We start from the raw sequence: 22,036 nt of genomic DNA, 5'->3' as shown, positions 1-22,036 counted from the left end.
CTGCTATCAATGACAATGGGTACTTGTTATTCACTGTGACCTTGTTCAAAGCACAATAATCCACACAATCGTTTGAAGCCGTCATGTTTTATCTGAAAAAGAACCAGGGCGTCAAATGGGGCTTGCGATGGACGAATGATGCCTGCGTTTAACATCTCGTCTAACTGCCTGCGCAACTCCTTCAACTCAGCTGACCCCATACGGTATAGAACCATTGCGGGAGACTTTGCTTCCGGGGTCAACTCAATCTTATGGCCGACCTCACATCTTGGTGGAAGACACTTTGTCAATTCCGGAAGCATCACCCCCCGAAACTCCTCCAACAGTGGGGCTAGGGTCGGCGACACTGGTGCTTCTACCTTCCCTTCTTCTGTACGCACAACAACTAAGAATGTCTGCTCCCCATGCTTGACACCATTTTTCAACTGCATCACCGATAACACTGATGACTTGCCTTTCTGCGTAAGGCACTGAACTATGTGAGACAGGTTTTGGCCCCATAATTGTCAACATGTTAAACTTTGGCAGCATCATAATATTCTGGCTTCGCAGAAATTCCATACCCAGAATCATCTTGAAATCGTCCAGGGGCACTACGGAGAAGTTGGCTTTGCCGGCCCAACTCCCCACTTGGATAGCCACATCTCTTGCTTCACCAAGGATGAGCTTGGCCTCAGAGTTTACCGTTTTAATGGTCCTCTGCTTTGGCATGAGCTTCAAGCCCAACCGCTCTGCCTCTTCCCGCGAGATAAAGTTGTGTGTGGCCCCGGAGTCTACCATAGTTGAAGTAGACTTTCCATTCGTAATGACTTCGAGATACATCAGTTCTTTGCTAACCTACCTGTTCTCAACTGCGCAACTTCTAGCTGCGTTGATCGACTGCATGACTCTCATCTGCGGTTGCATGGTCTCAGTGTCACTGCATTCAGTATCACTGCATTCTTCTTGCGTTGCGCTCGGCCGTCACATATGTATCTTCCAAAATACGGGAGTTGCTCCTTTCCACTTCAGACTGTGCCCATAGCTGAAGTCCCACAATGAACCAGTTGAGCTTATCCTCTTCTGGCATGTTATGCAACTCCAACATAAGCTTCTGGAACGTTCTGACATAGTCTTGTAACAAACCAGTATGTTTAAGCTCACGAACCATCCGATACGCCTGCGTCTGTGCATTCATCGGCATAAAGTAGTTGCACAACTCTATTTTAAAGTCGTCAAAGGTGTCTATCACACATTGACCTCTTTCCATGTCGCTGCGCTTCTGCCTCCACCAAGTGATAGCATCTCCATCCAATAACGCTACTGCAGCCTTAATCCAGAGATCTTCAAGCATCATATTTTGAATATCCAAGTAGTCTTCTACTTGGAACAAAAAGTTCTCAATGGCCTTGCTGTCTCGAGAACCATTGAACTTTGTGGGTCTTGGCATATTAATCCTTAATGACCTCTCACCATTTTTGCCATTTAGGGTCACTGACCGCTGCAATGTGCGGTTTTTCAACTGAAGCTCCCCTACTTCAGTCTGCAAGTCAGTCACTGTTGTCGTCAACGAAGTAATCTGCCCCATCTGTAAGTTCACCTGCTCTTGTAGGCTCGCCACCATATCATTCAGTCCATCGAATGATTCAACTGCCCGTGAAATCGCTTTCTTGTGCGAAGTCACATCTTCCATCAACTTGTTGACAGTTGCAGTCATCTCTTCTTGGCCCTGAGGTGAACCCATCTCCTCAGCTTCGGCAACTGCCTTGCCTTTGGTGTTGCATAGATTTTGATAAGGCGTCAAGATGTCTTGCTCACAAATCGCAGTCTGTCGGCGTGTCTGTCGACACAGACTCCGGAGTCCCTTTCCCAGCACGAGAACGGGTTCTGATACTACTTGTCACGTGCCTATTTCCTTTAATGGGCCAACGCGGCGTGAGAGTCCTTCCTTACCGCCGCAAGCCTACTTGTCAGCTCGCTTGCCAGTCGCAGAAGCTTGTAATCAGAGTGCAAAAGAGAATAGATGAAGAAAAATTGCAATCACAAGAAGCAATCAGAATAGAGGGAGAAGAATTGCAATCACAAGAAGCAATCATAATGAGGGTGAACAAAAGAAAGCTCAACGCATTTAATTCATTCACAATTTTGCCCGAGGGCTATTACAGTTCGAGCATACGGGCTACCCCTTCGGGGTATTGATTCACCTGAAACGTGCAATTTACATCAGACTCAACAAAAGCAAAACAGACTCTAAGCACAACTTTACAATGTAAGTCGCAAGGGAACAATAGCATTATTCAACAAATATAGTGATTCTGGTCATGAAATGTACACACTTTCAATTTATAAGTTCATTAAAAAAAGATGAGGGAAAGCTCTTACTTTTCACTTTCATGTCCTAATTGAAAGGCTTAAGTTTATGATTTTTCTAAATAAATGATTACATATAAACAACTGCTTATCTTAAGTCATGATGTTTATATTAGATAATGTCACGGAGACACCAACATGGGTTCAAAACTTTTAATATATGAGTATCATATATATATATATGTGTGTGTGTGTGTGTGTTTATATATATATATATATATTATGTTTTTGTAATATATATATATATATATATATATATATTTACTTATGTCTTTTGTAATGCCCACTAGGGGTAATTTAGTTTTTTTGTTCCTATGCAAATAGACATGTTCAATAGGGACTTTTTTGGCTTTTCCTTTATTCTTTCTTTTTTCCTTTTCTCATTTGATCAAGGGTAAAAGGGTCCACCCTGGGACCCTCCCCAACAACTCTATGGGGGCTCCCCTTGGTCCCCATAGTTGTATAAATAGGGGTCACCCCCCCCCCCCATTCTTGATGTTTTTTAAAGCATTTTCAATATATCATTTTTTTATATTTTAAGTTCTCTCTCTTCTTACAATGTGTGTGTCCGGTGATTATCCCTTTGTGGCTTATTGTATTTTGCCCATTAGTGACTTCTTGTTTATGTTTGTGCCTTCTTTGTGTAATGAAATGGTGGTCTTCCACAAATGCACGAAGAAACTCATAGCAAATGTCTATTGATGACACTACAATCATAACCATGAAAGGGTATAAATAGAAGAACACTTGAAAAAAATAATATTTTATTCATACACAAAAATGCTTAAGAAGCATTTGAAGAAGTTGAATTACATTGAGGGGGTTCACCCCTATTTATACTAAGAGAAGCAAGAGGTGAGCTCTCCTCAAAAGAGACGTTGGACTCTAGTCCAACGACTCTTATTATAGCCGTTGGACTAGAGTCCAACAACTATACTGTAGTCAAGTTCCAACTAGGAACTTGACTGAAGAATATATCTAGTTCCTTATGAACTAGATACAAAACATACCTATAAAGATAAAATAAAAATAACAAAAGATAAAAATAAAATAACAATATATATATATATATATATTACATTTTAACACTCTCCTCAAACTTACAATATAATGATCAAAAGTTTGCTTAAGAGGAAGTAAAATCTGGGAGCCGGGAGAGGTTTGGTGAAAAAGTCTGCTAATTGATACTCTGATGTAACATATGGCAGATCAATGGTTCTATCTAGATACTCCTCTCTGACGTAGTGACAGTTCATTTCAATATGTTTGGTGCGCTCATGAAATGTTTGGTTGCTTGTAATGTAGATCGCACACTTGTTGTCACAGCACATACGTGAAGCTTGTGTAGCTTCAACTCTCATGTCAACAAGCAGACGTCTGAGCCAAACTACTTCTATAGTCGTGGTTGTCATGACTCGGTATTCAGCTTCAGTGGATGAAAAAGAGATCTTTTGCTGCTTTTTGCATTTGCACGATATTAAAGATTCACCTAAGAAAACACAAAAACCAGTGGTTGAGTGTCTGTTATTAGGATCGCCTCCCCAATCAGCATCAATATATGAAATTAAATCTAGTGAGGAGGTTGCAGATAAGAAAAGTCCTCGTGAAAGAGTGAACTTGATGTATCTAATAATACGCAAAATAACTCCCATATGAACAAAGGTGGGAGCATGTTGGAACTGGCTGGCTGTGTGTACAACGTGTGCAAATGTCTGGTCTGACAATGAAAAGGTAAGAATGTGCTTCGATAAGTTGTTTGTAAGAAGTGACATCATCAAGAGGTTTTCCATCATCAATTCTCATTTTAACATTGACAACTTCTAGAGTGTCTACTTTCTTATCATCTGTAATTCCAGACCTGAAAACAATATAAAAAATAAATTTAGATTGAGACATTAAATACCCACGAGAGGAATAAGCAATTTCAATTCCTAAAAAATATCTTAATAGACCTAAATCAGTCATTTCAAAATGAGTTTTAAGAAGATTTTTGATGTTTTCAACTCCCTGTTTATCGCTTCCGGTGATGATTATGTCATCCATATAGAGGAGAATCATTATAATTCATGCATCAGAATTTTTAACAAACAAAGCAGTGTCAGTCAAACATGATTGAAAACCAATGTCAAGCATAACATGACTAAACCTATCTTACCAAACTTTTGGTGCTTGTTTAAAACCATAAAAAGCCTTTTCTAAGCGAAGAGCTTTACCATTAGGGATACTAATACCAGGCGGGGCTTTCATGTATACTTCTTCAACTAGGTTTCCATTGAGAAATGCATTTTTGACATCCATCTGAAATATGAGCCATTTTCTAATGGAAGCCAAGGAAATTAGGGTTTTGTCAGTGGTCATACGAGCAACTGGTGCAAAAGTTTCTTCATAATCGATGCCATATTCTTGGGCATAGCCTTTGGCCACTAATCGGGCTTTATACCTTTCAAGAGTTTCATCGCTCTTGGTTTTGACTTTGTAAACCCAACGACAGCCTATAGGTTTATTACCTAGAGGAATATCGTGAATAGTCCAAGTGGAGGCTTTTTCAAGAGCATTTAACTCAATTTTCATGGCTTTTACCCATTTTACATGATTTTTGGCTTGAGAGTATGAAGATGGTTCAATATATGAATGTATTAGTGCAATAACTGCCCTATACGTAGGTGAAAAAGATTCGTACGATACAATCTTTTCAGGAGGCCTTGACACTCTGACCTTTTGGTTGGTATATCAGAATAAAGTGCACATGGAAGGCTTGATTGTCTTCGCCTTGAATATTGTAAACTAACATCTCTATGGATTAACTCTTCATTGTCATCATTGTATTCCAGATCAATAGTAGTTTGATCATTGTCAAAGTCACATTCAAGATCATATTCATTATCTTTTGATGTTAAATCTATTAGAAAAGCGTATTCAGTAACTTCCTTAGGTTTTTCAAAATCAAAGAAGCTCTCTTTTTCTAGGAAAGAGACATTTCTTGATACTTACAATTTTTCATTTTGAAGATCAAAACATCGATAACTTTTTTATTATCGGCATATCCTAAAAAGGCACATGGAATCACACGATGAGAGAGTTTGCCATTCTTGTCAGTAAAAACAAAGCACTTGCATTCAAACACTCTCAATCTGGAGTAGGATTTACAAGTTTTTCAATTGGAGTTATATTTTTTCAAAGAGAAAGATGACATTCGATTAATAAGATATGTAGCAGTTAAGACCAGAGTTACCGGAAGCGCCTAGGCAAAAGGGGAAGCGCGCTTCCCCGAAGCGCGCTTCGGAAGCGCGAAACGTCGTGCTTCCGAAGCGTGAGGGGAAGCGTCCCCCTTTTTTGGGAAGCGCGCTTCCCTTTTATGGGAAGCACGTCCCCCTTTTATGGGAAACGCGCTTCCCATAAATGGGAAGCGCGCTTCCCCCACGCTTCCCCCTCGCTTCCCCATTTTTTTCATTTTTTTTTCGCTTCCCCTCGCTTCCGGTTCGCTTCCTAGGTCGTTTCCGAGACGGTTCGGAATTTTCTTCTAAGTGGTCCCACGCTTCCCCGCTTCCTAAATTTTTGAAAGTGCCTCGCTTCCCGCTCCCGCTTCCCGTATCGCTTCCTCGACTGGTAACTCTGGTTAAGACACCTTCTGCTCAAAATTCTTTTGGAACTTGGTGTGCTATCAATAATGTCCTAGTTGTTTCCATGATATGTCAATGCTTATGTTCAGCCAGTCCATTTTGTTGTGGTGTATATGGACAAGACCTTTCATGTATAATGCCATGCAAATTAAGATAATCTTTGAATTCTTTGGACATAAGTTCTCCTCCTAAATCCGTGCGAAAAATGGAAATATCATTTTGAAACTTGTTTTTAACCATGTTATGAAATATTAAAAAATATGAAAAAACCACATATTTATGTTTAAGAAAATAAATCCAAGTATGTCTAGAAAAATCGTTAACAAAAATAACATAATATGCAAATCTACCTTTGAAAACAATTGGTGCAGGACCCCAAACATCCGAATGTATTAATTCAAGTGGTCTGGAAGAAACGAAGGTTCTATCATGAAATGATAATCTTTTCATTTTGCCAATAATACAATCTTTACAAGTAAAATTATGCTCAAAATTACAAAATTTTCCTAAACTTGAAAAATATTGGATTTTGGTTATATGTGGATGACCAAGTCTATTGTGCCATAAAACCAACTCTATTTTCTGAATATTATAATAGAAATTATTCTTAGGAAATTTCAAAAAATTCATGTAATAGAGTCCTTATTCTCTATGGCCTTTCCCAATCAGCTTTCCTGACTGGTGATCTTGTACCCAACAACCCTGAGAAGAGAATGAAACATTACATCCATAATCAGACATTTGAGAAACAGATAGAAGATTTAGATTTAGTTTAGGAATATATTTAACTTTTGGAATTAAAAATTGCCTTGTTTTATGAAAATTTTCAAAATTTCCTATTCCTTCTATTTCAAGAGAGGTTCTTGTAAAACCTTTTGACATACTTGACTTAGTTTTGGAACATTCAGATAAACTATTGATATTTGGAGTCATATTAAGGGAAGCACCAGAGTCAAGGAGCCAAGGAAGGTTACCTGGATCGGAGAAGGAAGAAACAACTGTTTCAGTTGAGGCTTCAAAAGAGGAAGCTCCTTTGAGAAGAGGTTAAAAAATCTCCATTAATTGAGCCATAGAAACCGATGCATCTTGATCTTTGGATTCCGATTCAACAGACGCAACTTTCTTTTCTTCTTTTCCTCTTAGCTCTCTTAGCTTAGGACACTGGGACCTATAGTGCCCTGGTTCACGACAATGGTGGCAGATGACTTTTCTTTTGTCAAAGTCACCATTTTGTCTATTGAAATGAGGTGGCCTATAAGAGCCAGCGTACATGGTTTCCTGGTCTAGACACAGCTAGAACGGAATCATCTTCTGATTTTGGAGTATTTTTTCTAAGTCTGTTCTCTTCCATAGTCAATTCCTCTATAGTATCAACAACAGAGAGAACTTTTCCTCGATAAAGAAGAGCCGAGTTAGTCGACTCAAATTCCGGTCTTAACCGTTTATGAATTGATAGAAATGTTCCATATCAAGTTGTTTTTGATGGAGCTCAATGTCTTCGGGACAATTCTATTTTGGTTCTAAAAGAGCCAATTCTTCCCAAAGTTCGGACAACTCATTGTAATATTCTCTAATGGTTTTATCCTTTTGAGTAATTGTTCGAACTTTGTCTTGGAAATTGCACACATGTGCAATATCTTGAAGAGAATACATGTTTTTAAGATATTCCCAAGCTTTATTAGCATGCTCAAATTTAGTGAGGTTAAAACATTTCTTTATGTCAACGCTATTGATTAGCCATGACATAATTTTGGCGTGCCCTATCCTCCATTCCTTCCACTTTTTCTCATATGTTGCTATAACTTTATTCTTTTCTCCTTCCGATAGAGGTACTCTTTATCATTCTTGACCTTTGTGAGAATTAGTTTAGGTTCCGAATCGAAACCATCCACTATGACCCACAACCCTTTTTCCAAAATGTCGTGCTTCATGATTGAAGCCCACATTACATAATTTGTGTCATTTAATTTCATGGGCATGATGGTGATCTTATCATTATCATCCATCTTTTACAAGGGAAAGAGAAAAATGAAAGAGAGATAGGAGAAGAGTAGATAACCAAAAAAGAGAGAAAAGAGGAGAAAAAGTAAATGTAAAAACAAATTTTATAGCCAAACTTTTTGCCAATTGCTTTCCTTCTTTAAAAAGGATTACTTGAATCACGAACAAAAGAACGAGTTACTTTTGCAAAGAAGGCACAAAAAACACTGTGGGAATCTTCCACGATCAAAAAGATTCACGCCTTTGATACCATGTAATGAAATGGTGGTCTTCCACAAATGCACGAAGAAACTCACAACAAATGTCTATTGGAGACACTACAAGCATAACCCATGAAAGGGTATAAATGGAAGAACACTTGAAAAAAATAATATTTTATTCATACAAAAAATGCTTAAGAAGCATTTGAAGAAGTTGAATTACATCGAAGGGGTTCACCCCTATTTATACTAAGAGAAGCAAGAGAGGAGAGCTCATTTGACGTTGGACTCTAGTCCAACGGCTATACTGCAGTCAAGTTCCAACTAGGAACTTGACTGAATAGTGTATCTAGATACGAAAAATACCTATAAAGATAAAATAAAAATAACAAAAGATAAAAGTAAAATAACAAATATATATATATATATATGTATATATTACATTTTTAACACTTTGTACTCACTTTGTGACATTGTTCTTGACACTAGTGTTTCATTATATGGTACAAGAGCCCCTAGGTGTTTGAACACTCTTGGGACTCACTTTTGTATTGTTTTTAAGTGTACTTGAGTTTTGCACACTTGTTCTTTTCTTCTCTTCTTCCTTTCTTCCATAATGGCCGATAAAGTTGCAACGATTGACTTTCATTCAAATTGAATGGGACAAATTATAGAATGTGGGCGGATGCTATGGGAAACAACTTCAAAGGCAAGAAACTTTGGGGATACGTACGTGACACGGTTTCAGAACCTCAATTAAAGCTCACCAAGAAGGAAGAAGATGAAGAAAAAGTCCTGAATGATGAAAAGCAAAGGTCATTCAGGAATACCAATTCAAAGTTGAAGATTGAGAAAGTGAGCATGCTAAACTATTGGCATGGTTCATGAATAATGTGGATATCAAAATAAGTATAGTTCTTCATGAAAGGTATGTATACTCAATGAGGCCTTGCTAGGCATTTTTTTTTGCAAAAAAAAGTAAAAGGAACCAAGAAAGAGGATATGAGTATTAGAGACTATTATAGTACTTTATCGCCTCTATGGGATGAACTTGCTCTCCTTGAACCTCATTGAAAAGGAAGTGCTATTGCCATGAGGTAAGAGCCAATTGAGAGAGAGACAGATTTTTCAATTCATTCATGGTCTTCAACTCAAATTTGAGCGAGTAAGATGATCCCTACTTCATAGGGCATCAACTCCTCTTAGTGAAATTCATGTCGATCTATGCCAAGAAGAAACTCGTTTGGCTCTAAGAAAGGATGTTGTTGAAGTGCATGCAGTATCTAAACCGGACAATAACATGAGGACATTTAAACCTCATTGTTAAAAAAAATAACTATAACAACAATGGTGGATGTAGAAAAATTGTGTGTCATCATTGTAATCTATGTTACATGGGTGCGGGCGGGGGTGTGCCAAAATATATATATATATATATATATATATATATATATACTTTTTAAGTTTTAACAGTTAACAACATTAACACTAATGAAATAAAAAATAATTATCACAATATCATCAAATCAATTCATCATCATGCATGCAATAAATCAAATTAACAATCCACAATTCTATTCTACATCATAAAAACCAACACCACAATTCTAAGAACAATCAAATAAGTAAAGCAGAAAAGAAGTAAATTATATAGTATACTAATAAAATAAACAAAAAATGCATAATTACATACCAAAAGTATATCCTACACAACTGTATTGGTTGCAAATGGTGGTTGTGGTGAAAGTTGAGCTGCAAAAATAGGTTCTGAAACAAGTCTTGTAGGTGTAATCTTCTGTTTCTTCGTGGGCATGAAATCCTCCTGAATCTCAAACTCAGAACGATGTTGGGAAACCCATTCTCCCTTTTTCCACCAAATGAGAACAAGGAAGCTTGGAGGACTCTTTTCCTACTATATGTTAATGCACCCATTTTCAATACGCTCTATCACCATACACTTTATATAAATTCCTCCCATCTAACAACTAACATTTAGAATCCCAACTCCTCCGAAATCATCCATCTACTAAAAAAAAATAGAACCCTGCAAATTAGGCAATAGCTGTTTTAATTTCGAGAAAGAATGATGAAATTTAAATTCAGAAAACAGACAAAATAGCGAAAGGTATTAAAAAAGACACCGGTATTCAAAACAACAAATTAACCTAGAAATCAGATGGCGGGTTTCAAAGCGCAAAGCGCACAATATTTAGAAATCCAAAACACCAAACTGGGACGAAATCGAGATCGAAACCCCCCTTGAGAAATCCACACACATGCCCAATAAAACACATAGGAAAACCCCCAAATAACATTATTGAAAATTTGAGTGAGAAAGAGAGCGACTGAGAGTGAGAGAGAGAGAGACAGTGAGAGTGAGAGAAGAGAGACTGTGAGAGTGAGGAAGAGCTCGTGAGTGAGAGTGAGAGAGCTCGTGAGAGTGAGAGAGAGACGTATTTGATAACTGGTCGAAAGGAGTCAGCGTCGGCGAAGGAAGCAAACTCAGGAGGATTAGGGCAATTTTTTTTTGCCCTAATCCTCCTCCCCTCAACCCTTTTCATCGGGCATTTTTTTTGTCCAAAAATTGGACACAAATGACCCTGGGTGCGTTAACCGCACCCAGGGTCCAGTTGACTGCACCTGGTGCCGCACGCGTACCCGTGTCACGTTGCGTCGATGCGGGTGCGGCACCCGATTGGCCGAATCCCTGTGACTTAGATTGTAATAAACCGGGACATCTTAAACCTGATTGTCATAAGCTTAAAAGAAAGGTGGCTTCCGTTCGAGTTAACCCAAGCAATGCAAATAAAGAACTTAAAAGGGATGATGATTGGAAGGACTCCATTGCTCAACTTACGGAAGCTTTTTAACAATTTATAAGAAACAACTCTTCCACATCTTCTACTTTCGGTGTCGTAGTTTCATCAACTCCCGGTATAATTTCTTGGATTCTTGATTCGGGTGTTTCTTTCCATATGACACCAAATGCATCTTTTTTATCCAAATCAAACATTAACTCTTTTAAATCATTTGTTTCTATGGCCAATGGAACATCCTTAAATGTTAAAGGAATAGGAAATCTTGAAAAAATCTCGAGTAAAGACAGAATTTTTAGTTTCAAAAATTAAAATTATTTCAAAACTCAATTTAAATCTTTTTTCGGTTTTTCAAATATTCGATTTCGGTTGTACTGTGTCTTTTTCATCTACAAATTGCTATGTCCAGGATCTTTGTTCCGGAAAGCGGATTGGGCAAGACCATAGGAGGGGAGACCTATATTGATTGGATTTTTTGTCATTACTATCTAAATCTTTTTGCATTCCTGTTCAATTTAAAGATGTTATCACTTGGCACAAAAGGCTTGGTCATCCTAGTATCTCTAAGTTGTATCCCTTTCCTTAGAGAAATTTTGTAATGAAAACGAATAACTTCATTTCTAAAAGACCTTTTAGGCTTGTGCATTCGGATGTATGGGAACCGGCACCCGTCGCATGTAAGGGAGGATTTTCATACTATGTTGTTTCTATTGATGATTTCACTAGATACACTTGGGTTTACTTAAGTTCAAATCTGATGTTTTTTCTATTTTTAAAGAATTTCATATCCTTATTTAAAATCAAATTTAAAATAATATAGGTATTTTTAGACCCGACTCCGGAGGAAAATACATGTAAATGAATTCCAAAATTATCTCAAACAAAATGACATTGTTCATTAAAGATCTTGCCCCAAAACTCCTCAACAAAATTGTCTTGCCAAAAGAATGCACAAGCATCTTATTGAAACCACAAGAACTCTTGTCATTTTTAAGGATGTTCCAAAGAATTTTTTGGCCGAAGCCGCTTTTCCGCAATATATCTTATAAATAGGATGCCATCTTTGTCTTTAAAAAATGTTTCTCTTTTTGAAAAATTGTTCAAAATGTCTTCGAATTTCAAAAGATTAAGAATTTTTGGTTGCCAATGTTTTGTTCTTTTTGAAGGACAAGACAAACTTTCACCAAATGCTCTTGAATGTGCTTTTATTTGCTATGGCGACAACAAAAAAGGAATATAGGTATTATGATATTAAAAATAACAAACTTTATATTTCAAGAAATGTGACTTTTATTGAGGACAAAAATGGATTTGAACATCAAAAGCCCAAGGAAGATGTTGATTATTCTTTTTTATTTGATGACATAAAAATGATTCTAAAATTTCTAATAATATGATTTGTGATGATGAAATTGTTTGTGATAACAATTCTTCTCAAAGGGATGATTTTCCTTATGGGAATCTTAATGATATTCATGTGTATACCCGATGTGAGGGAAATGAGCATCAAAATGCTTTTGATATATATTTACAAAATCTCTCTTTAGATGACCAAGTAGAGGAACCCTTACCTAGGCGATCCTCTAGAAGTGTTAGACCTCCTAGAAAATTTGTATCATATGATTCCTTCTCCCCAAATTATAGAGTTTGTCTAAGGATATGATCCATTCTCATCATGAGCCTTCAAACTTTAAAGAAGCTAAGCAAAATTCACTTTGGGTAGATGCCATGAAACTAAAATTAGAGGCACTCAACAAAGCGAACACTTGAAAAATGATAACTCTTTGGGATAAAAGGCAATTGGCTGTAGATGGGTTTATAATGTAAAAACTAAAAGTGATGGATCACTCGAAATAAAGATACAAGGTTAGGTTAGTTGCTAAGGGATATTCTCAAGAATATGAAATTGATTATGAAAAAACTTTTGCTCCGGTTGCTAGGATGACTAGTGTAAAAACTTTAATAGCCTTAGCATCTATCAAACAATGACCTATCTACCAATTGGCTGTCAAAAATGCTTTTTAAATGAAGATCTTTGTGAATGTCTATATTGAAACTAGAATTAGAAGCACTCAACAAAGCGAACACTTGAAAAATGGTAACTCTTCCATTGGAAAAAAAGGCTATTGGCGGTAGATGAGTTTATAAAGTAAAAACTAAAAGTCATGGATCACTCGAAAGATACAAGGTTAGGTTAGTTGCTAAGGGGTATTCTCAAGAATATGAAATTGATTATGAAAAAACTTTTGCTCCGGTTGCTAGGATGATTAGTGTAATAACTTTAATAGCCTTAGCATCTATCAAACAATGACCTATCTACCAATTGGATGTCAAAAATGCTTTTTAAATTAAGATATTTATGAATATGTCTATATTGAAACTAGAATTAGAAGCACTCAACAAAGCGAACACTTGAAAAATGGTAACTCTTCCTTTGGGAAAAAAGGCTATTGGCTGTAGATGGGTTTATAAAGTAAAAACTAAAAGTGATGGATCACTCAAAAGATACAAGGTTAGGTTAGTTGCTAAGGGTTATTCTCAAGAATATGAAATTGATTATAAAAAAACTTTTGCTCCGATTGCTAGGATGACTAGTGTAAGAACTTTAATAGCTTTAGCATCTATCAAACAATAACCTATCTACCAATTGGATGTCAAAAATGCTTTTTAAATGAAGATCTTTGTGAATATGTCTATATTGAAACTAGAATTAGAAGCACTCAACAAAGTGAACACTTGGAAAAATGATAACTCTTCTTTTGGGAAAAAAGGCTATTGGTTGTAGATGGGTTTATAAAGTAAAAACTAAAAGTGATGGATTACTCAAAAGATACCAGGTTAGGTTAGTTGCTAAGGGGTATTCTCAAGAATATGAAATTGATTATGAAAAAACTTTTGCTTCGATTGTTAGGATGACTAGTGTAAGAACTTTAATAGCCTTAACATCTATTAAACAATGACCTATCTACCAATTGGATACAAAAAATGCTTTTTAAATAGAGATCTTTGTCAATAAGTCTATATGGATCTCTTACCGGGTCTTGAGATAGAAAAAGTGAAAACCCTTAAACTTAATAAAGCTTTTATGGTCTTAAAAAAAACTCAAAAGCTTGATATGATCGCTTTAGCAAAGTTCTTCTTGATAGTGGATTTACTTGTTATTATCGGTACTGCTCTTTTTGTTAAAAATGCAGGTGGCCACATGACTATTTTATTGTTATATGTTGATGATATGATCATCAATGAGAATGGTAAAAGGAGCATTGAGTCTATTAAAAATGTTCATAAAAATAATTTTGATATGTGTAACCTTTGATTTCTAAGGTATTTTTTAAGAATTAAAGTTGCTCCTAGAGGATATGTTCTTTCTCAAATGAAGTTTGCATCAGATATTATTGTCAAGTCTGGATTAACTGACAAAAAAAAGGTGGAGACTCTCAAAGTAATCAATGCTAAGATGAGAGTCAATGATGAAACTCCTTTAGATGATCTCACTCTTTATCGTCAATTGATTGGATCAGTAACATATTTGTTTATTACTAGGTCAGATATTGCTCATGTCGTTTATAGTATAAGTCAATTTCAAAATGCTCTTACTACTATTCACATGGTTGTTATCATGCGAATTATCAGATATTTGAAAGAAGCAGTAAAAAAAGAAATTATTATCTTCTTCATCTCCAAATTTAATTGCTTATACTGACTCTGATTGGGGTGGTAACCCCAATGATCATATTTGTACCACAGGTTATTGTATTTTTCTTGGAGAACCATTAATTTCTTGGAGACGTAAGAAACAACAAAAGGTGTCATTGTCTTCCATGGAAGCCGAGTACAGGACGATGACCACAAAAGATGTGGGAGTCATCATCTCTATTCCTTCAAAGTTGCATTGTGACAACAAAAGTGTAATTTACATTGCCAAAACAAACAAAGCACATCAAGATGAACTGCTATTATGTTCAGGTTGAATTTTTGCGGCGCACCATTCAACTGCCATTATGTTCGGGATGAATTTTTGCGGTGCACCATTCAACTGCCATATGTCATTTCAGAGTATCAACTTGATTTTTTTACCAAATCTTTGTCATCCCCCCAGTTCTCCTTTCTCCTAAGCAAACTTTCGGTGATCTCACCGTCAGTTCAAGGGAGGGTGTTAAAATATATGGGTATCATATATATATATATACTTATGTTTTTTGTAATGCCCACTAGGGGTAATTTAGTCTTTTTGTTCTTATGTAAATAGACATCTCTACTAGGGACTTTTTTGGCTTTTTCTTTACTTTTTTCTTTTTCTCATTTGATCAAAGGTAAAGGATCCACCCCTTAGAGTCGTTGGGACCCTCCCCAATGGTCATAAATATGACCGTTGGGGAGCTCCCCTTGGTCCCCATAGTTGTATAAATAAGGGTCAAAGTCACTCTCATTCTTAATGCTTTTCAAAGCATTTTCAATATATCATTTTTTATATTTTAAGTTCTCTCTTCTTACATTGTGTAATTTGTGTGTGATTGGTGATTAGCCCTTTGTGGCTTATTGTATTTTGCCCATTAGTGGCTTCTTGTATATGTTTGTGCCTTCTTTGTAGTCGCTTTGTGGCATTGTTCTTGGAACTAGTGCTTCATTACAAAAACATGACATGGACATGCTTGATTAATCTGACCAGAAATTTCATCTCTATTTCAAATAAGCTCTTCGATTCTTATTGAAAAAATCTTTTATTTGGCAAGACCCCAGCTAGATAATATAGGTGTGTGCTCTGGAATATGAACTATGATGAAGAATAGCAATATGTGACCTTGGTTTGTTGGCAGCCTGTTTAGTGATTTAAATAAGCACATTGCAGTTCGTTTGAGAAATAGGTAAGACAACCAATTGCAGAAACATTTGTTCAGTGGGAGAAAAACAGATAAAACAAGTTTGTCCTTTGGAAGAAATGTTTCTTACACTACTCAATAAGCAGAACCATACCATGTAACTACCTTTATAAATATTTAAGCCATTAAACTTGGGCCTTATATTTTCTCATCAATGTGTGCATACTTCTTTTGCAATCATTTGATTCCCTCGTATTTGTTCATTTTGGTAGTCTCAACAGAGAGTCTGAAGCTTAAGCATTTGCATGATTCTGTGATGAGTACAAAATTTGGTCCGCTGCAGATATATTATTGCATACAAACATGTAAAACAGGTGTATGATCCCTCAATGCCAATGTTTATGAATGACAACGACCAATATACCTCTCTATGACTATTAGCAACTAATTGAAACCCTATGAACTATTCCTTAGTGAGCATTCTTAGTTGTAAAGTTATTTATTTTACCTAAATAAAATCTGCACTAGATGATACGAAAATGATTGTTGACATAATACCTGCGAATGTTATAGGAACGTAACTAATTTTATTGCTAAAAAGCAAAGCAATGGCACAAGGATGGTGGTTTTCCACCACTGCAATTTTGTGATTGGTTCCATCAAAAGTAATATTCTAAATATATAATTATTTTAGATGCTCTCTCTCTGGTGCTTTGACTAGGAATTGACACCTGGATTATGTGTTTTTGATGAAAAAGTGATATTTAGAGCCTTGAACATTTACGAAGATATTGGACCATTGATTTTTCAAACTTTATAAAACCCCACCCATGTGTTGGAGTTGAACTCTCCAAGAGCTAATCCCTATAAAATCAAGTACAGAGATCACATCTGTATGGTCAGAATTTAAAAACAAACGACAGAAGGCTAGCTAACCCATTTAGCATGTGGGAGTAGGTTCTCTTGGAGCTCTCTCTCTCTCTCTCTCTCTCTCTCTCTATATATATATATATATATATATATATATATATATATGCGTATATTCATTCTCATGCACACACGTGCTCTCATCTATAGTTATCTATCAAGTGTTCTATGCAGTTTTGGTGGAGGATCACTTCATGTAGAAAACTCCATTCTTTATTAATCCGGTCATTTTCTCCACTGTGTTCCTGTACATCAAACGCTAACTGAGAGCCTCTTGCCCTTTCCACTATCTCCTCCCTCACCCTTTCCATCGGGGTCCCCTCTCATACATTCTATTGGGGTAGACTTAAAAGTGTACAATGTGATGAAGGGAGAAACCAGAGTTGCCAGTCGAGGAAGCGGGAAGCAGGAAGCGTGTGATGACTTAGAAGCAAACCAGGAATCGTCTCGAAACCGACCTAGGAAGCGAACCAGAAGCAAGGGGAAAGCGAAAAAAGAGAAAAAAAAATAAAAATACAAAAAAATGAAAAAAGGGGGGAAGCCCCCAAATGGGAAGCGCGCTTCCCAAAATTTTTTTGCACTTCCCAGCACGTTTTGGAAGCGCGACATTTTGCGTTTTTGAAACGTGCTTCGGTGAAGCGCGCTTCCCCACTCCATATGATGCTTCTGGTAACTTTGGGAGAAACAATAGAGAAATGACTATTGAAAGCGCTATTATTTACAAAGGTGAGCAAATGTTAATCCATATGGAGTCATGTCTTACATTTTTGTAAGTAGGAATTGTTTTCTGCAAACACCATATGTGTGCATTAAAAACAGGATCCACTTTCCTTGCAGAAAGTGGCTTCCAAATCCACCACTCTTCCCAAAATCTATGGAGGCTACATGTTTGGATTTGCAAAAAAATATTGGAAATGCCCATATTTCTAGTTCTCATATTCTAGTGACTCTCTCTCTCTCTCTCTCTCTCTCTCTCTATATATATATATATATATATATATATATATATATATATATATATATATATAGAGAGAGAGAGAGAGAGAGAGAGAGAGAGAGAGAGAGAGAGAGAGAGAGAGAGAGTTTGGGTCTAGATCCAGACCCAACCCCCCCTTTTCTCTCTCTTATTAACCCAACCCCACCTCTTCTCTCCATCTCCCTCTCTTCATAACCCCCACCCCACCCCTCCCCTCCCCCCCTCTCTCTCTCTCTTTGTAACCCTCACCCACTGCCTCTCTCCTCTCTCTTCGTAACCCCCACCCACACCGCCTCTCTCTCTGCGAGTAAGAGAAGAAGAAGGTACCTCTCTCTCTTCGTTCCTCCTCTTTTTCTTCTCTCTCTCATCTTCTTCTTCTGCTGCTGTTGCTGCCGAGGGTGGGAAGAGGTAGGGTTAAGGCAAAAAAAAGAGAGATTATGGGTTTGGAGTTGGGTCTTAGTTGGACCCAATGCAACCCACAGGCCAACGTACCTGTGCCGTCTGGTACCCATAGACGTGTCGGGCCGTGTCGACACGGTACATGGCCTCTTATGCTGTGTCGTGGTGACATAGGGTAGGAGATGATTAGGTGGTCTCATATTCATGGCCTGGGTATTAGAACTGGCACATCAAAGTAGGCGAGGCATGTAAATTAATGGTGGCCTTTGGGTTATGATGAAAAATAAAGATGTGTGGTGGTATGTACGACTAGAAGCATACTGAGTGAAGGTTTCAGCATTGTATGGGAAATGATGCTCTAGATGGGGGAATGTACTTGGCTACATAGTCTGAAGGAACTCACAGATGGTTATGGTGGTTAATATTTGGTAATTCTGGGATCATTATATTTCTGGAGGAATCCACAAGTGAATGTACAACATCAGCTTATGGCCTTCATTTTACGGGCTTTATTGCAGTGTACATGGACAAATTTTGGAGCCGGTGGATTGCCTTCCCTTGACATGGAGGTTGTAGATGAAGGCATCAGGTACTTATGGTGGCTATAACAGGGGCAGAAAATGGACAGGCAAGTTTGTGGATTCTATAATATGGGTGCCAGCAAAGGTGACTTCTCTGTTGATATATAGTATTCCCTCCCAAGAAGCTTGGAAGTGGTATTCCCTCCCCAAGAAATTTGGAAGCTTGCATTACGTTGATTTGATGTATGTGAAAAAGATCTTCAGACCTGCCTTTATGTTTTCTTGGAAGCTCATGAATACAATTTTAATGGTGCTTTATGTCACCTTTCTGTTTATTTTTTGTTCAAATGTCAAGATTTTTAAGATATTGATGGATTAATGCTGATGTGGAAAATGTCAGGTTTCTATTATTAAAGATGCAATGCAGAACAATCTGTCTTTGCAGGACGTGTCTCAGTTCTGAACATCATGAATGAGTATTCAATTGCATTTACTTGAGCGTCACCCAAAATTTCATTTTGGTTGCTTGATTCTTGCACATGAATATCATCTTATGCACAAATTTCCGAACAATTCTAAAACATGGAACAATGAATCTAAAAAATGCACACAAGTAAATAAAAAATAAACAATTAAGACCATGAGAAGAAACAGATAAAGTTAACAGTGTTGATCGTGTTCAGCACATGTTTGACTGTTTTCATGAAGTGGCATGGTGTATCCTGTGTTGTAACAATATGGGACACATGCTAAATGCCTGTGCAGCTTATTAGTGCTAAGTTAAGTGTCCGTGTGATCTATCTTATTACTGCTCTTTTTCTTACCAATCCAGCTAAAGTTATGCACAATCATGTCACTACATATTTTGCTCTGTGATCATACACAGTTGAAACTTGTTCTTCCATGGAATTCTGATTACTTTTCTGGTCCACGTGTCAAGTTACATTCCACTTGTTACACACTCTCTTTGTGCCGAATCATGGAGTTCGAGAATTTATTTTGATGTCCTATCTGTTTCATGACTTTATATGGATTTGCAGGAAGAGGCTCTTCAACATGCTGAATGATCTCCCAACGATATTTGAGGTTGTGACAGGCGTTTCTAAAAAGCTAGCCAGAGAGAAGTCAACCATCACCCCCAACAGCAGCAGCAAGAGCAAGTCCAGCATTAAGATGGTGACCACATTTTGCTGACTCTGAAAAAATAAAAATTCCCGGTTATTGGCTTTGTTGACGGGTTGATCTAACATTGATACCCCTCTTGTCCTTTTTCCCAGCAATCCCGGCCATCAGAATCCCAGACAAAATTGACAAAGTTACCTCGACCAAAGGATGATGAGGAGAGTGGTGATGAAGAGGAAGATGAGCATGGTGATGCGCTTTGTGGGGCATGTGGGGAAAACTATGCATCTGACGAGTTCTGGATCTGTTGTGATATATGCGAAAGATGGTTCCATGGAAAGTGTGTTAAGATAACCCCGGCAAGAGCTGAACATATCAAGCAGTACAAGTGCCCGGCATGCAGCAACAAGCGGGCAAGAGTCTAGAAGGCGGAGCAGGATTGAACACATTCAGAACCCTTTTTTAACAAATGAGCTGGTTTCTGATATGGGGATGTGTGGGACTTGTTTAGTTCACATTCTTCAGATTTGTTGGTTTTTGTTGACTATGCAAAACTAGGATGCGTTCTTTGTGATGATTTCTTTCTCTTTTTATTTGTGTTCCGTTTCCGGTGCCCAAATTTTGCTTTGAAGCTTCTCCGGATGGACCTTTCACAAATTCTATTTTTTAGTTACTTCCAGGCGCATGATTCCATGTCATTTCACGTGCAGCCTGATAGTCTTGACCAATTACCAAAATTAGGTAGGAGACATTGTAAAGTATCGTTCATTTCAAACAAGGTAATCTCTCTCTCTCTCTCTCTCTCTCTCTCTCTCTCTCTATATATATATATATATATATATATATATATATATATATATATATATATATATATATATATATATATATATATATATGGTTTATCTGGCCCTTCAAAAAGTGAATGACATTGACGATGGTAGGCAGTGATGAATGCTTAATGTTGAATTTCATGTAAGATAAAAATCTCTTGGTGTATCTTTAGCAAATCGCTGTGTGCTTTGTCAGAATTAAGAGGAGACCAAAGGCCATTCCTTTGTGCATTGCGAGGTGTCCAATGGAATTTGGAGATGAATTGCGCCTGTTTGAACAAAAGAAGATCCCACCATATGATCCTTCTGAATCATTGCTATGATGAGGCCATCAATTTCAGACGAAATGCTCTACCAGTGTTGGATTCCAACTTAGAGTTCATAAAATTTGGGTATGTAGAAATATAATACGTTTTCAGATTGAACAAATATCTTCAGAATGTGTCATCCTCAATTCATAGTGCGGACATATCTTGTGCAGCTATTTGACATTGATCAATCCTCACAAGTTATGCCTAAACTGGTTATATGCAGATCGATGGCGAGCCCCATGCCTTGGATGGCTCAAAATCTCCATTTTTAGTATATGTTCTATCCAGTGGTGTTACGGCTTCACTATGGGGAACCATAATGGTGAGTATATTTTACAAAAAAATGACCATACGATACGAAAAATATGACGTTTCTTGAAATGCCCTGCAATTTTTGCTATTCTTTTCATGTCCAAAATCGTAAATACCCAACTTCACTATGACCATTTTAACCCCTGCATGTGCGGAATTGGCGAAGTTCACATGATATATTGCTTCACTTGGTTAATGCAAACCATCACTTAAAAGGAGTTCTGCGCGTTTACGAACATCACAAAGGTCGCATAACATTTATGTGCAAATTTCGTGTTAATCTCAAACTTTAAAAAATTGCACATATGTCATGAAGTTTGCACATAATTTTCTGCGAACCTCATTTTACTCTCAAATGTCGAAACATCGCACATATGTCACGAAGTTCGCATATATGTCACGAAGTTCGCATATATGTCACAGAGTTTGCATAAAATTATGTGCAAACTTTATGAGTATAAAAAATTGGAACACCGCAACCCAAAATCTATGCGAACTTCGTGAGCATAAATTTTTAGGGTTATTTGAGGTTCCCAACCTGCTTCACGGTGACCACTTTTCTGGAAACTATTATGGCATTACTTCATCCTCAAGTATTTTGGAATCTTCGATGGTGATTTTTTTCGGTAAGCACATATTCATTTATTGAACCAATTATTTTTTTATAAACACAAATTTTCTCCATGTGTTTGGACGATTCATATGCTTCTATTCCATCCTTCAGTTTTGTTGTTTATATTTTGTGGATCTTTTACAATAAACATGGTATGTTGGCACAATGTTTGGTTTTTTGTCGTTTCTTTAACAATTTGAGTTTTTATCCCATGTTTTT

At 37.1% G+C, this 22,036-nt stretch overlaps 1 protein-coding gene across 1 annotated transcript in view; it reads left to right on the top strand.

The window, feature by feature from the left end:
• Positions 1-20,546, top strand: part of LOC149847609 (PHD finger protein ALFIN-LIKE 3-like) — a 29,149-nt gene extending 8,603 nt beyond the window's left edge. The window contains exons 4-5 of the mRNA XM_089997123.1: positions 19,670-19,805; positions 19,907-20,546. Of these exons, the coding sequence (XP_089853249.1) occupies positions 19,670-19,805; positions 19,907-20,176 (406 nt within the window). The 3' untranslated portion in view covers positions 20,177-20,546. The remainder of the gene's footprint in view (positions 1-19,669; positions 19,806-19,906) is intronic.
• Positions 20,547-22,036: the final 1,490 nt, after the last annotated feature.

This window comes from Nuphar pumila, chromosome 2 (genome assembly GCF_984573655.1).
Source record: "Nuphar pumila chromosome 2, dmNupPumi1.hap1.1, whole genome shotgun sequence".
Taxonomy (NCBI): Eukaryota; Viridiplantae; Streptophyta; class Magnoliopsida; order Nymphaeales; family Nymphaeaceae; genus Nuphar; species Nuphar pumila.
This window is presented reverse-complemented; position numbering and strand designations above follow the sequence as displayed.